At 58.7% G+C, this 13,334-nt stretch overlaps 1 protein-coding gene across 1 annotated transcript in view; it reads left to right on the forward strand.

Moving 5' to 3' along the window:
* BOP1 (BOP1 ribosomal biogenesis factor) overlaps positions 1-13,334 on the forward strand; it is a 105,254-nt gene that overhangs the window by 71,492 nt on the left and 20,428 nt on the right. The window contains exons 4-7 of the mRNA XM_084227460.1: positions 3,986-4,140; positions 6,335-6,452; positions 8,213-8,314; positions 9,340-9,552. Of these exons, the coding sequence (XP_084083586.1) occupies positions 3,986-4,140; positions 6,335-6,452; positions 8,213-8,314; positions 9,340-9,552 (588 nt within the window). The remainder of the gene's footprint in view (positions 1-3,985; positions 4,141-6,334; positions 6,453-8,212; positions 8,315-9,339; positions 9,553-13,334) is intronic.

Genomic DNA, 13,334 nt, shown 5'->3' on the forward strand with positions numbered 1-13,334 from the left:
GGAATTTCACCCCCCCCCCGACCCGGGACTCGCCGCATTCCCGGGGAATTCGCCGCCTCTTCCCGGTTTTCCCCATGGATTCCCTTGTCCCAACCCCAAAGGTCCCCGGAGCTGCCGGAGGGGGGGGAAGCTCTGGGATCCCTCTGGAATTACACCCCCCCACTCCGGGGGCGGCTGGAGCTGAGGGAATTCGCTCCCGGTGTCCCGGTGATCCCATCCCGAGGATTCCCGGAGGATTTTCCATGCCGGGATGGCACCGCTGGCGCTGCCCCCGTCCCTGTCCCCCCTCCTTCCCATTCCCGCGGGATTCCGGCTGGGAATTGGGATCAATCCCGGCCCCTTCCCATTCCCGCTGCTCCCGGGGCGGGAGGGAATTGGGAATTAACCCTTGAGGAGCCGCCGCTGGGATCTGCTGGAATTCCCTGCCCGGGATGAGAGCCGGGAGGGAATCGGGGCACGGGAATTCCAGAGGTGTCAGGTGTCATTCCCGGGGGTTCCAGGGATCCTGGAGCAGCCCTGGATTCTCTGGGAATTCCATCCCAAAATCCCGCTATTCCACGGGAAGCCATTCCCCGGGCGCCATCCCTCCACCCTGCACCCCAAACCCCTCTCCAGCTCTCCCAGAAAACCCCTGGAAAAATCCCTGGAAGGGGCTCCGGGATCCCCCGGGATTTCCCTGCTCCCCCTGCCCAGGATTCCCGGGATCCACCCACTGGGAATTCCCCCAGCTCCCCCCCCAAAGTGCAGGAATCTCCCATCCCCGAGGAAAACCAGCCCTTTCCACCTGGAAGAGCCCAGGGCCGTTTCCCTGCGCTCCTGCCGAGCTCCCCCCGCTTTTCCAGCGGCGCCTCCCAGGAGCTCCGCGCGGGAGGTTCATTCCCGGCCGGAGCGCGGCACCTTCCGTGCGCTCCCGCACTTAATCCCTGTCTCGGCAGCTTCCGAAATCCAACCTCTGTCATCCCCTTCCCGGCCCTCTGGAAGCTCCCGGGGCCATCTGCTTTCGTTTAGCGCCGGGAACGATCCTGCTCCGGCACCTTCCAGCCGGCAGCATTCCCGGGAAAAGGCCGGATCCCGCCGAGCCCGGCCCGGCCTGGGGTGGGGGGTGATCCCCCCGGGGCGGTGGGGGGGGTCTGAACCGAGCTGGGGGTGCGGGGAGTCCCGAAATCCGTGGGATTGCCGCCAAAATCCGTGGGATCGTGGCCAAAGTCTGTGGGATCGCGGCCAAAATCTGTGGGATCGCGGCCAAAATCTGTGGAAATGCAGCCAAAATCCGTGGAATCGCAGCCAAAATCCGTGGAAATGCAGCCAGGGATGTGGAGGTGATTGTGGGCAGACGCTGGGGGCACAGGGGGTCCCAAAATCCAGGAGATCACAGCCAGAATCCCTGGGATCACGGCCAAAATCCATGGAATTGCAGCCAGAATCCACAGGATCGCAGCCAGAATCCGTGGAATTGCAGGCAGAATCCATGGAATTGCAGGCAGAATCCATGGAATTGTGGCCAGAATCCATGGGATCGCAGGCAGAATCCATGGAATTGCAGCCAGGGATGTGGAGATGGTCCTGGTCAGAGGCTGGGGGCACAGGGAGTCCCAAAATCCATAGAATTGTGGCCAAAAATCCATGGGATCATGGCCAGAATCCATGGAATTGCAGGCAGAATCCATGGAATTGCAGCCAGGGATGTGGAGATGGTCGTGGTCAGAGGCTGGGGGCAGAGGGAGTCCCAAAATCCCTGGAATTGAGGCCAAAAATCCATGGAATTGCAGCCAGGGATGTGGAGGTGATTGTGGGCAGACGCTGGGGGCACAGGGGGTCCCAAAATCCAGGAGATCACAGCCAGAATCCCTGGGATCACGGCCAAAATCCATGGAATTGCAGCCAGAATCCACGGAATTGCAGGCAGAATCCATGGAATTGCAGCCAGAATCCATGGAATTGCAGGCAGAATCCATGGAATTGCGGCCAGGGATGTGGAGATGGTCCTGGTCGGAGGTTGGGGGCACAAGGGGTCCCAAAATCCATGAGATTGCAGCCAGAATCCATGGAATTGCAGGCAGAATCCATGGAATTGCAGGCAGAATCCATGGAATTGCAGGCAGAATCCATGGAATCGCAGGCAGAATCCATGGAATTGCAGGCAGAATCCATGGAATTGCAGGCAGAATCCATGGAATCACAGCCAGGGATGTGGAGATGGTCCTGGTCAGAGGCTGGGGGCACAAGGGATCCCAAAATCCCTGGAATTGAGGCCAAAAATCCATGGAATTGCAGCCAGAATCCATGGGATCACAGGCAGAATCCATGGAATCACAGCCAGGGATGTGGAGATGGTCGTGGTCGGAGGCTGGGGGCACAGGGAACCTCCAAATCCATGGAATCTGAGTCAAAATCCATGGAATTGCAGCCAGAATCCATGGGATCACAGGCAGGAGTGGGGGCACAGTGAATCCTGCGCCTTCCCACCCTTGGATCCCTTGGAATTCTGTCCCTTCCCACCCTTGGATCCCTTGGAATTCTGTCCCTTCCCACCCTTGGATTCATTGGAATTCTGTCCCTTCCCACCTTTGGATGCCTTGGAATTCTGTCCCTTTCCCTGATTCTGATCCCTTTTCCCAAGGATATTTTCTGGGATTGATCCCTTTTCCTGCTGCCAGGAATGTGTGGCAGGAATGCTCGGGGCCATTCCAAGAAAAACTTCTTTGGGAAGCATCTCCAAGAATTCCCTGGAATTCCCTCACCCTTTCCTCCAAGGATTCCCTGGAATTCTCTCACCCCTTTCTCCAAGGATTCCCTGGAATTCCCTCACCCCTTTCTCCAAGGAATCCCTGGAATCCCCTCACCTTTTCCTCCAAGGATTCCCGGAATTCCCTCACCCTTTTTTCTCCAAGGATTCCCTGGAATTCCCTCACCCTTTCCTCCCTGGAATTCCCTCACCCCTTTCTCCAAGGATTCCCTGGAATCCCCTCACCCCTTTCTCCAAGGAATCCCTGGAATCCCCTCACCTTTTCCTCCAAGGATTCCCGGAATCCCCTCACCCTTTCCTCCCTGGAATTCCCAGAATCTCCTCACCCTTTCCTCCCTGGAATTCCCGGAATCCCCTCACCCCTTTCTCCAAGAATTCCCTGGAATTCCCTCACCCTTTCCTCCAAGGATTCCCTGGAATTCCCTCATTCCTTTCTCCAAGAATTCCCTGGAATTCCCTCATTCCTTTCTCCAAGAATTCCCTGGAATTCCCTCACCCTTTCCTCCCTGGAATTCCCTCACCCCTTTCTCCAAGGATTCCCTGGAATCCCCTCACCCTTTCTCCAAGCATTCCCCGGAATTCTCTCATTCCTTTCTCCAAGGATTCCCTGGAATCCCCTCACCCTTTCCTCCCTGGAATTCCCTCACCCCTTTCTCCAAGGATTCCCTGGAATTCCCTCATCCTCTTCTTCAAGGATTTCCTGGAATCCCCTCACCCCTTTCTCCAAGGATTCCCTGGAATCCCCTCACCCTTTCTCCAAGCATTCCCCGGAATTCTCTCATTCCTTTCTCCAAGGATTCCCTGGAATCCCCTCACCCTTTCCTCCCTGGAATTCCCTCACCCCTTTCCCCAAGGATTCCCTGGAATTCCCTCATCCTTTCCTCCAAGGATTCCCTGGAATTCCCTCATTCCTTTCCTCCAAGGATTTCCTGGAATCCCCTCACCCCTTTCTCCAAGAATTCCCTGGAATCCCCTCACCCCTTTCTCCAAGGATTCCCTGCAATTCTCTCACCCTTTCTCCAAGGATTCCCCGGAATCCCCTCACCCTTTCCTCCCTGGAATTCCCGGAATCCCCTCACCCTTTCCTCCCTGGAATTCCCGGAATCCCCTCACCCTTTCCTCCCTGGAATTCCCAGAATCCCCTCACCCTTTCCTCCAGGGATTCCCGGAATCCCCTCACCCTTTCCTCCCCAGAATTCCCGGGATCCCCTGACCCATTCCCGGTGTTTTTCCCGCCAGGACATCCGGAACACGGTGGGGAACATTCCCATGGAATGGTACCAGGATTTCCCGCACATCGGCTACGACCTGGACGGGAGGAAGATCTACAAACCCCTGCGGAGCAGGGACGAGCTGGACCTGTTCCTGGAGAAGATGGAAAACCCGGAATACTGGTCAGGAATTCCCGGCAAGGGCCTGGAAAACCCTCGGGGTAGCGGGGGGTGTCCCAGGGGATGAGCCCTGAAATCCCAAAGTGTCCCGGCATTCCCGGGATGTGCCCCGCACGCGGGCGTGGAGTGCCCCAAATTCCCGGAATTCGGGGTTCTGGAGCCTTCCTGAGGGTTTCCAGGGGGATTCCGGGAATGTGGATTTGGGATCGGGGCACGGAGCCTCCCTCCCTCCCATCCATCCTCAGCTGCATCCTGGGAAATTCCCTCTGCATCCCGGGAATCCCTCCCAGGAATCCCTCTGCATCCCGGGAATCCCTCTGCATCCCAGGAATCCCTCTGCGTTCTGGGAAATTCCCTCTGCTTCCCGGGAATCCCTCCCAGGAATCCCTCCCAGGAATCCCTCTGCATCCCATCCTGGTGTCCATCCCAGTGTCCATCACTCTGTCCATCCCTGTGTCCATCCCAGTGTCCATGTGTCCCCATCCCAGTGTCCATCCCTGTGTCCGTCCCAATGTCCATCCCAGTGTCCCCCATCCCTGTGTCCCCTGTCCCTGTGTCCATCCCGCTGTCCATGTGTGTCCATCCCTGTATCCATCCCTCTCCCCCATCCCTGTGTCCATGTGTGTCCATCCCAGTGTCCATCCCTGTGTCCATCCCTGTGTCCATCCCTGTGTCCATCCCGGTGTCCATCCCTGTGTCCATCCCTGTGTCCATCCCTGTGTCCATGTGTGTCCATCCCTGTGTCCATCCCTGTGTCCATGTGTGTCCATGTGTGTCCATCCCTGTGCCCATCCCTGTGTCCATCCCTGTGTCCATCCCTGTGTCCATCCCGGTGTCCATCCGTGTGTCCATCCCTGTGTCCATGTGTGTCCATCCCAGTGTCCATCCCTGTGTCCATCCCGGTGTCCATCCCTGTGTCCATCCCTGTGTCCATGTGTGTCCATCCCTGTGTCCATCCCTGTGTCCATCCCTGTGTCCCTCATCCCTGTGTCCATCCCTGTGTCCATCCCTGTGTCCATCCCTGTGTCCATGTGTGTCCATCCCTGTGTCCATCCCTGTGTCCATGTGTGTCCATGTGTGTCCATCCCTGTGTCCATGTGTGTCCATGTGTGTCCATCCCTGTGTCCATGTGTGTCCATCCCGGTGTCCATCCCTGTGTCCATGTGTGTCCATGTGTGTCCATCCCTGTGTCCATCCCTGTGTCCATCCCTGTGTCCATGTGTGTCCATGTGTGTCCATCCCTGTGTCCATGTGTGTCCATCCCGGTGTCCATCCCTGTGTCCATCCCTGTGTCCATGTGTGTCCATGTGTGTCCATCCCTGTGTCCATGTGTGTCCATCCCGGTGTCCATCCCTGTGTCCATCCCTGTGTCCATGTGTGTCCATGTGTGTCCATCCCTGTGTCCATGTGTGTCCATCCCGGTGTCCATCCCTGTGTCCATCCCTCTGTCCATGTGTCCCCATCCCTGTGTCCATCCCTGTGTCCATCCCTGTGTCCATCCCTGTGTCCATGTGTGTCCATCCCTGTGTCCATCCCTGTGTCCATGTGTGTCCATCCCAGTGTCCATCCCTGTGTCCATGTGTGTCCATCCCTGTGTCCATCCCTCTCCCCCATCCCCGTGTCCATCCCAGTGTCCCCCGTCCCTGTGTCCATCCCTGTGTCCATGTGTCCCCATCCCAGTGTCCCCCATCCCTGTGTCCGTCCCTGTGTCCGTCCCTGGCCCCATCCCTGTGTCCATCCCTGTGTCCATCCCAGTGTCCCCTGTCCCTGTGTCCATCCCTGTGTCCGTCCCTGGCCCCATCCCTGTGTCCATCCTGCTGTCCATCCCTGTGTCCATCCCTGTGTCCATGTGTCCCCATCCCAGTGTCCCTCCCTCTCCCCCGTCCCTGTGTCCATCCCTGTGTCCATGTGTCCCCATCCCAGTGTCCCTCCCTCTCCCCCGTCCCTGTGTCCATCCCTGTGTCCATGTGTCCCCCATCCCAGTGTCCCTCCCTCTCCCCCGTCCCTGTGTCCATCCCTGTGTCCATATGTCCCCATCCCTGTGTCCATCCCTGTGTCCATGTGTCCCCCATCCCAGTGTCCCTCCCTCTCCCCCGTCCCTGTGTCCATCCCTGTGTCCATGTGTCCCCATCCCAGTGTCCCCACCCCAGTGTCCAAGCAGCGTCCCCCATGTGTGTGTGTCGGTCTGTCGGTGCAGGCGCACGGTGCAGGACAGACAGACGGGGGCGGAGGTGGCGCTGTCGGAGGAGCAGCTGGAGCTGGTGCAGCGCCTGCAGCGGGGGCACTTCGGGGACCTCAGCTTCGACCCCTACGAGGTGGGGCGGCATTCCCGAGCCCGGGAATGCTGAAAGGGACCCCCGGGGAGGGAATTCCCACCGGGAATGCTGAAAGGGGAGCCCCGGGGAGGGAATTCCCATAGGGAATGCTGAAAGGGGAGCCCCGAGGAGGGAATTCCCACTGGGAATGCTGAAAGGGGAGCCCAAGGAGGGAATTCCCATAGGGAATGCTGAAAGGGGAGCCCCAGGGAGGGAATTCCTACAGGGAATGGGGCGGAATTCCCGACCCCAGGAACGAGCACAGGGAGCCCCAGGGAGGGAATTCCCACAGGGAATGCTGAAAGGGGAGCCCCGGGGAGGGAATTCCCGCCGGGAATGCTGAAAGGGGAGCCCCGGGGAGGGAATTCCCACAGGGAATGCTGAAAGGGGAGCCCCGGGGAGGGAATTCCTGCCGGGAATGCTGAAAGGGGAGCCCCGGGGAGGGAATTCCCGCCTGGAATGCTGAAAGGGAGCCCCAGGGAGGGAATTCCCACAGGGAATGCTGAAAGGGGAGCCCCGGGGAGGGAATTCCCGCCGGGAATGCTGAAAGGGAGCCCCGGGGAGGGAATTCCCACAGGGAATGCTGAAAGGGGAGCCCCGGGGAGGGAATTCCCGCCGGGAATGCTGAAAGGGGAGCCCCGGGGAGGGAATTCCCACAGGGAATGCTGAAAGGGGAGCCCCGGGGAGGGAATTCCCGCCGGGAATGCTGAAAGGGGAGCCCCGGGGAGGGAATTCCCATAGGGAATGCTGAAAGGGGAGCCCCGGGGAGGGAATTCCTACAGAGGGAATTCCTACAGGGAATGCTGAAAGGGGAGCCCCAGGGAGGGAATTCCTACAGGGAATGGGGCGGAATTCCCGACCCCAGGAACGAGCACAGGGAGCCCCAGGGAGGGAATTCCCACAGGGAATGCTGAAAGGGGAGCCCCGGGGAGGGAATTCCCGCCCGGAATGCTGAAAGGGGAGCCCCAGGGAGGGAATTCCCACAGGGAATGCTGAAAGGGGAGCCCCGGGGAGGGAATTCCCGCCCGGAATGCTGAAAGGGGAGCCCCGGGGAGGGAATTCCCACAGGGAATGCTGAAAGGGGAGCCCCGGGGAGGGAATTCCCACAGGGAATGGGGCGGAATTCCCGAGCCCGGGAATGCACACAGGGAGCCCCAGGGAGGGAATTCCCACAGGGAATGCTGAAAGGGGAGCCCCGGGGAGGGAATTCCCACTGGGAATGCTGAAAGGGGAGACCCAGGGAGGGAATTCCCACTGGGAATGCTGAAAGGGGAGCCCCGGGGAGGGAATTCCCACCCGGAATGCTGAAAGGGGAGCCCCAGGGAGGGAATTCCCACTGGGAATGCTGAAAGGGGAGCCCCGGGGAGGGAATTTCCGCCGGGAATGGGGTGGCATTCCTGAGCCCGGGAATGCACACAGGGAGCCCCGGGGAGGGAATTCCCGCCCAGAATGCCCACGGGGAGGCCCCGAGGATGGAATTCCCAAAGGGAATAGGGTGGAATTCCCACCCGGAATGCTGAAAGAGGAGGACCTGGAGGCAGAATTCCTGCCAGGAATGCCTGTGGGGGAATCCCCAGGGGTGGGTGGAATTCCCACTGGGAATGCCCAAGGGGAGGCCCCAGGGATGGAATTCCCACTGGGAATGCCCAAGGGGAGGCCCCAGGGCTGGAATTCCCACCGGAAATGCCCAGAGGGAGGCCCCAGGGCTGGAATTCCCGCCGGGAATGCGGGCTGGGGGCTGAGCATTCCCGGTTTTCCAGCCGTCCGTGGATTTCTTCACGCACGAGGTGCGGATCCACCCGGTGACCAACCGGCCCGCCGACAAACGGAGCTTCATCCCCTCCCTGGTGGAGAAGGAAAAGGTGGGAGAGGAGCCCGGAACGCCGGGAGGGAGGGAAGGGAGGGGGGAGGATCCTGGTGGGATCAGGAGATTGGAAAGATCCAGGTGGGATCAGGAGATTGGGAAGATCCAGGCGGGATGGGGAGGGTGGGAAGATCCTGGTGGGATCAGGGGGGTGGAAAAATCCTGGTGGGATCAGGAGATTGGGAAGATCCTGGTGGGATGGGGAGATTGGGAAGATCCAGGTGGGAGCAGGAGGGTGGGAAGATCCAGATGGGATGGGGAGATTGGGAAGATCCCGGTGGGATCAAGAGATTGGGAAGATCCAGGTGGGATGGGGAGGATGGAAGGATCCTGGTGGGATCCAGGTGGGATCAGGAGGGTGGAAAACTCCTGGTGGGATGAGGAGATTGGGAAGATCCAGGTGGGATGGGGAGGGTGGGAAGATCCTGGTGGGATCAGGAGATTGGAAGGATCCTGGTGGGATCAGGAGATTGGAAGGATCCTGGTGGGAGCAGGAGGGTGGGAAGATCCAGGTGGGATCAAGAGATTGGAAAGATCCAGGTGGGATCAGGAGATGGGAAAGATCCAGGTGGGATCAGGAGATTGGAAGGATGCAGGTGGGATCAGGAGATTGGAAGGATCCTGGTGGGAGCAGGAGGGTGGGAAGATCCAGGTGGGAGCAGGAGGGTGGGAAGATCCAGGTGGGATCAAGAGATTGGGAAGATCCAGGTGGGATGGGGAGGGTGGGGAGATCCAGGCAGGATCAGGAGGATTCATGGAAAGCTGAGGGGGCTGGAAAAGCTCCGGTGGGATGAGGAGGACGGAAAGATCCAGGTGGGATCAGGAGGATTCGTGGAAAGCTGAGGAGGATCCAGTTGGGATGAGGAGGAGATGGGAAAGATCCAGGTGGGATCAGGAGATTGTGAAGATCCAGGTGGGATCAGGAGGATCCGGGGAAAGCCGAGGAGGCTGGAAAAGCCCCGCTGGGATGAGGAGGACGGAGAGCTCCTCCCGCCCCTCCGAAATCCCGGGAATGCTCGGCAGGTCTCCAAGCTGGTCCACGCCATCAAGATGGGCTGGATCCAGCCCCGAAAGCCCCGGGAGAGCGGCCCCGCCTTCTACGACCTGTGGGCGCGGGAGGAGCCCGAGGCGCTGCTGGGCCGGCACAAGATGCACGTGCCCGCCCCCAAACTGCCCCTGCCGGGCCACGCCGAGTCCTACAACCCGCCCCCGGAATTCCTGCTCAGCCCCGAGGAGGTGGGAACGCCGGGAATGCCCCCGGGAATGCCCCCGGGGGTTTGGGGGAGCGGGGGATTCCTGGGGGGGTTTCATCCCTGGGGTGTTGGGGATTGTCGCTGTCCGGGGAATGGGGTCGGCTTGGAATTCCCACCCAGAGTTCCCCAGGGAGGGAATTCCCACTGGGAATGGGGTGGAATTCCCGCCCGGAATGCCCACGGGGATGCCCCAGAGGCAGAATTCCCACAGGGAATGGGGTGGAATTCCCGCCTGGAATGCCCACGGGGATGCCCCAGAGGCAGAATTCCCACAGGGGATGGGGCGGAATTCCCACCCGGAATGCCCATGGGGAGGCGCCAGGGATTGAATTTCCACAGGGAATGGGGCAGAATTCCCACCCATAATTCCCCAGGGAGGGAATTCCCACAGGGAATGGGGTGGAATTCCCGCCTGGAATGCCCACGGGGGTGCCCCAGAGGCAGAATTCCCACAGGGAATGGGGTGGAATTCCCGCCTGGAATGCTGAAAGGGGATGCCCCAGAGGCAGAATTCCCACTGGGAATGGGGTGGAATTCCCGCCCGGAATGCCCATGGAGATGCCTCAGAGGCAGAATTCCCACAGGGAATGGGGTGGAATTCCCACCTGGAATGCCCATGGGGAGGCACCAGGGATGGAATTCCCACAGGGAATGGGGCAGAATTCCCACCCGGGATTCCCCAGGGAGGGAATTCCCACTGGGAATGGGGTCCAGCCCTGGAAAGGGCTGGAATTCTGGGATTTGGGGCCACGGGAAGCTGGGCAGGGACTGAGGCTGAGGATTCCCAGGAGAGGCTGGGAAAAGGGGCCGATCCCAGCTGGAATTCCTGCGGCTCTGGGAAATGTTCCTGGGATTTCCTGCCCACGGGGAGGCCCCAGGGATGGAATTCCCACTGGGATTGGGGTGGAATTCCCGCCTGGAATGCCCACGGGGATGCCCCAGAGGCAGAATTCCCACAGGGAATGGGGTGGAATTCCCGCCTGGAATGCCCATGGGGATGCCTCAGAGGCAGAATTCCCACAGGGAATGGGGTGGAATTCCCGCCTGGAATGCCCACGGGGATGCCCCAGAGGCAGAATTCCCACAGGGAATGCTTAAAGGGGAGATCCCAGGGGTGGAATTCCCACAGGGAATGCTTAAAGGGGAGATCCCAGGGGTGGAATTCCCACTGGGAATGCAGATGGGGAGGTCCCAGGGATGGAATTCCCACTGGGAATGCGGAAGGGGAGGCCCTGGGGGCAGAATTCCCACCTGGAATGCCTGAGGAGAGCCCACAGGCGGAATTCCCACCGGGAATGCTGAAAGGGGAGGTGCCGGGGGTCCCGGGGGATGGAGGGAGATTTGGGGTCACTCCCCAGGGATTGGGGTGTCCCGGGATAACTGGGAATGGGCCTGGAGTGGGGTTTGGATAGGGAGGGGATGGATGGGGGGAAACGGGGCAGGGAAATCCTGGTGGGAAAATCTCCAGTGGGATGAGGAGGGAGAGGGTGAGGAGGGTGGGAATATCCCAGTGGGATGAGGAGGGTGGGAAAGCTCCAGTGGGATGAGGAATGGAAGATTCCAATGGGATGAGGAGGCTGGAAAATCCTGGCCAAGGAGTGCTGATGGGAGTGATCCTGAACTTTGGGAATGGCTCCTCCTGAGACTAGGGCCTCGCATCCCATTCCCATCCCATTCCCATTCATTTCCATTTCCCCATCCCCATTATCCCATTCCCATATCCCCATTTCCATTTTTCCCATTCCCATCCCTATCCCCATTTTTCCCATTCCCATTCTTCCCATCCCCATCCTTACTTCCATTCCCCCTTTTCCCACTTCCATTCCCATTTTTCCCAATCCTATTCCCAATCCCATTCCCAAATTCCAATACCCATTCCCATTTTTCCCATTCCCCATTCCCATTCTCATTCCCATCCCAATTTTTGCCATCCCCATTCCCATTACCAATCTCATCCCCATTCCCATTTTTCCTATTCCCATCCCCATTCATTTCCATTCCCCATTCCCCATCCCCATTCCCCATTCCCATCCCCATTCCCCATTCCCCATTCCCATTCCCATTCCCATTCCCCATTCCCATTCCCATTTGCCATTCCCCATCCCCATTCCCCATCCCCATTCCCATTCCCATTCCCATTCCCATTCCCATTCCCCATTCCCATCATTCCCATTCCCCATTCCCCATTCCCCATTCCCATTCCCATTCCCCATCCCCATTCCCATTCCCATTCCCCATTCCCATTCCCATTCCCCATTCCCATTCCCCATTCCTATTCCCCATTCCCATTCCCATTCCCATTCCCCATTCCCATCATCCCCATTCCCCATTCCCATTCCCCATTCCCATCATCCCCATTCCCCATTCCCATTCCCATTCCCCATTCCCCATTCCCCATTCCCATTCCCCATCCCCCATTCCCCATTCCCCATTCCCATTCCCATCCCCCATTCCCATTCCCATTCCCATATCCCATCCCCCATTCCCATTCCCCATTCCCATATCCCATTCCCCATTCCCATTCCCCATTCCCCATTCCCATTCCCCATTCTCATTCCCCATTCCCCATTCCCCATTCCCCATTCCCATTCCCCATTCCCCATTCCCATTCCCATCCCCATTCCCCATTCCCATTCCCCATTCCCCATTCCCATTCCCCATTCTCATTCCCCATTCCCATTCCCATTCCCCATTCCCCATTCCCCATTCCCCATTCCCATTCCCCATTCCCCATTCCCCATTCCCATTCCCCATTCCCCATTCCCCATTCCCCATTCCCATTCCCATTCCCCATTCCCCATTCCCCATTCCCCATTCCCCATTCCCCATTCCCATTCCCCATTCCTATTCCCCTTTCCCCATTCCCATCATTCCCATCCCCCATTCCCATTCCCCATTCCCATTCCCATCCCCCATTCCTATCCCCCATTCCCATTCCCATTCCCCATTCCCATTCCCCATTCCCCATTCCCCATTCCCATTCCCATTCCCATTCCCCATTCCCATTCCCATTCCCCATCCCCCATTCCCATTCCCATTCCCCATTCCCATTCCCATTCCCATTCCCCATTCCCATTCCCATTCCCATTCCCATTCCCATTCCCCATTCCCCATTCCCATTCCCCATTCCCCATTCCCATTCCCATTCCCATTCCCATTCCCCATTCCCATCATTCCCATTCCCCATTCCCATTCCCCATTCCCCATTCCCCATTCCCATTCCCATTCCCATTCCCATTCCCCATTCCCCATTCCCCATTCCCATTCCCATTCCCCATTCCCATTCCCCATTCCCCATTCCCATTCCCCATTCCCATTCCCATCATTCCCATTCCCCATTCCCATTCCCCATTCCCCATTCCCATCATTCCCATTCCCCATTCCCATTCCCCATTCCCCATTCCCCATTCCCATTCCCATTCCCATTCCCATTCCCCATTCCCATTCCCATTCCCCATTCCCATTCCCCATTCCCATTCCCCATTCCCATTCCCCATTCCCATTCCCCATTCCCCATTCCCATTCCCATTCCCCATTCCCATTCCCATTCCAATTCCCACTATCCCATTATCCCACTCTCCCATTCCCCATTCCCCATTCCCCATTCCCATTCCCATTCCCCATTCCCATTCCCATTCCCCATTCCCATTCCCATTCCCCATTCCTATTCCCCTTTCCCCATTCCCATCATTCCCATCCCCACTCTCTCTCCCGTTATCCCCGTTCCCATTCCCCATTCCCATTCCCATTCCCATTCCCATTCCT

Source organism: Fringilla coelebs (assembly GCF_963513975.1).
Source record: "Fringilla coelebs genome assembly, contig: SCAFFOLD_153, whole genome shotgun sequence".
Lineage (NCBI taxonomy): Eukaryota > Metazoa > Chordata > Aves > Passeriformes > Fringillidae > Fringilla > Fringilla coelebs.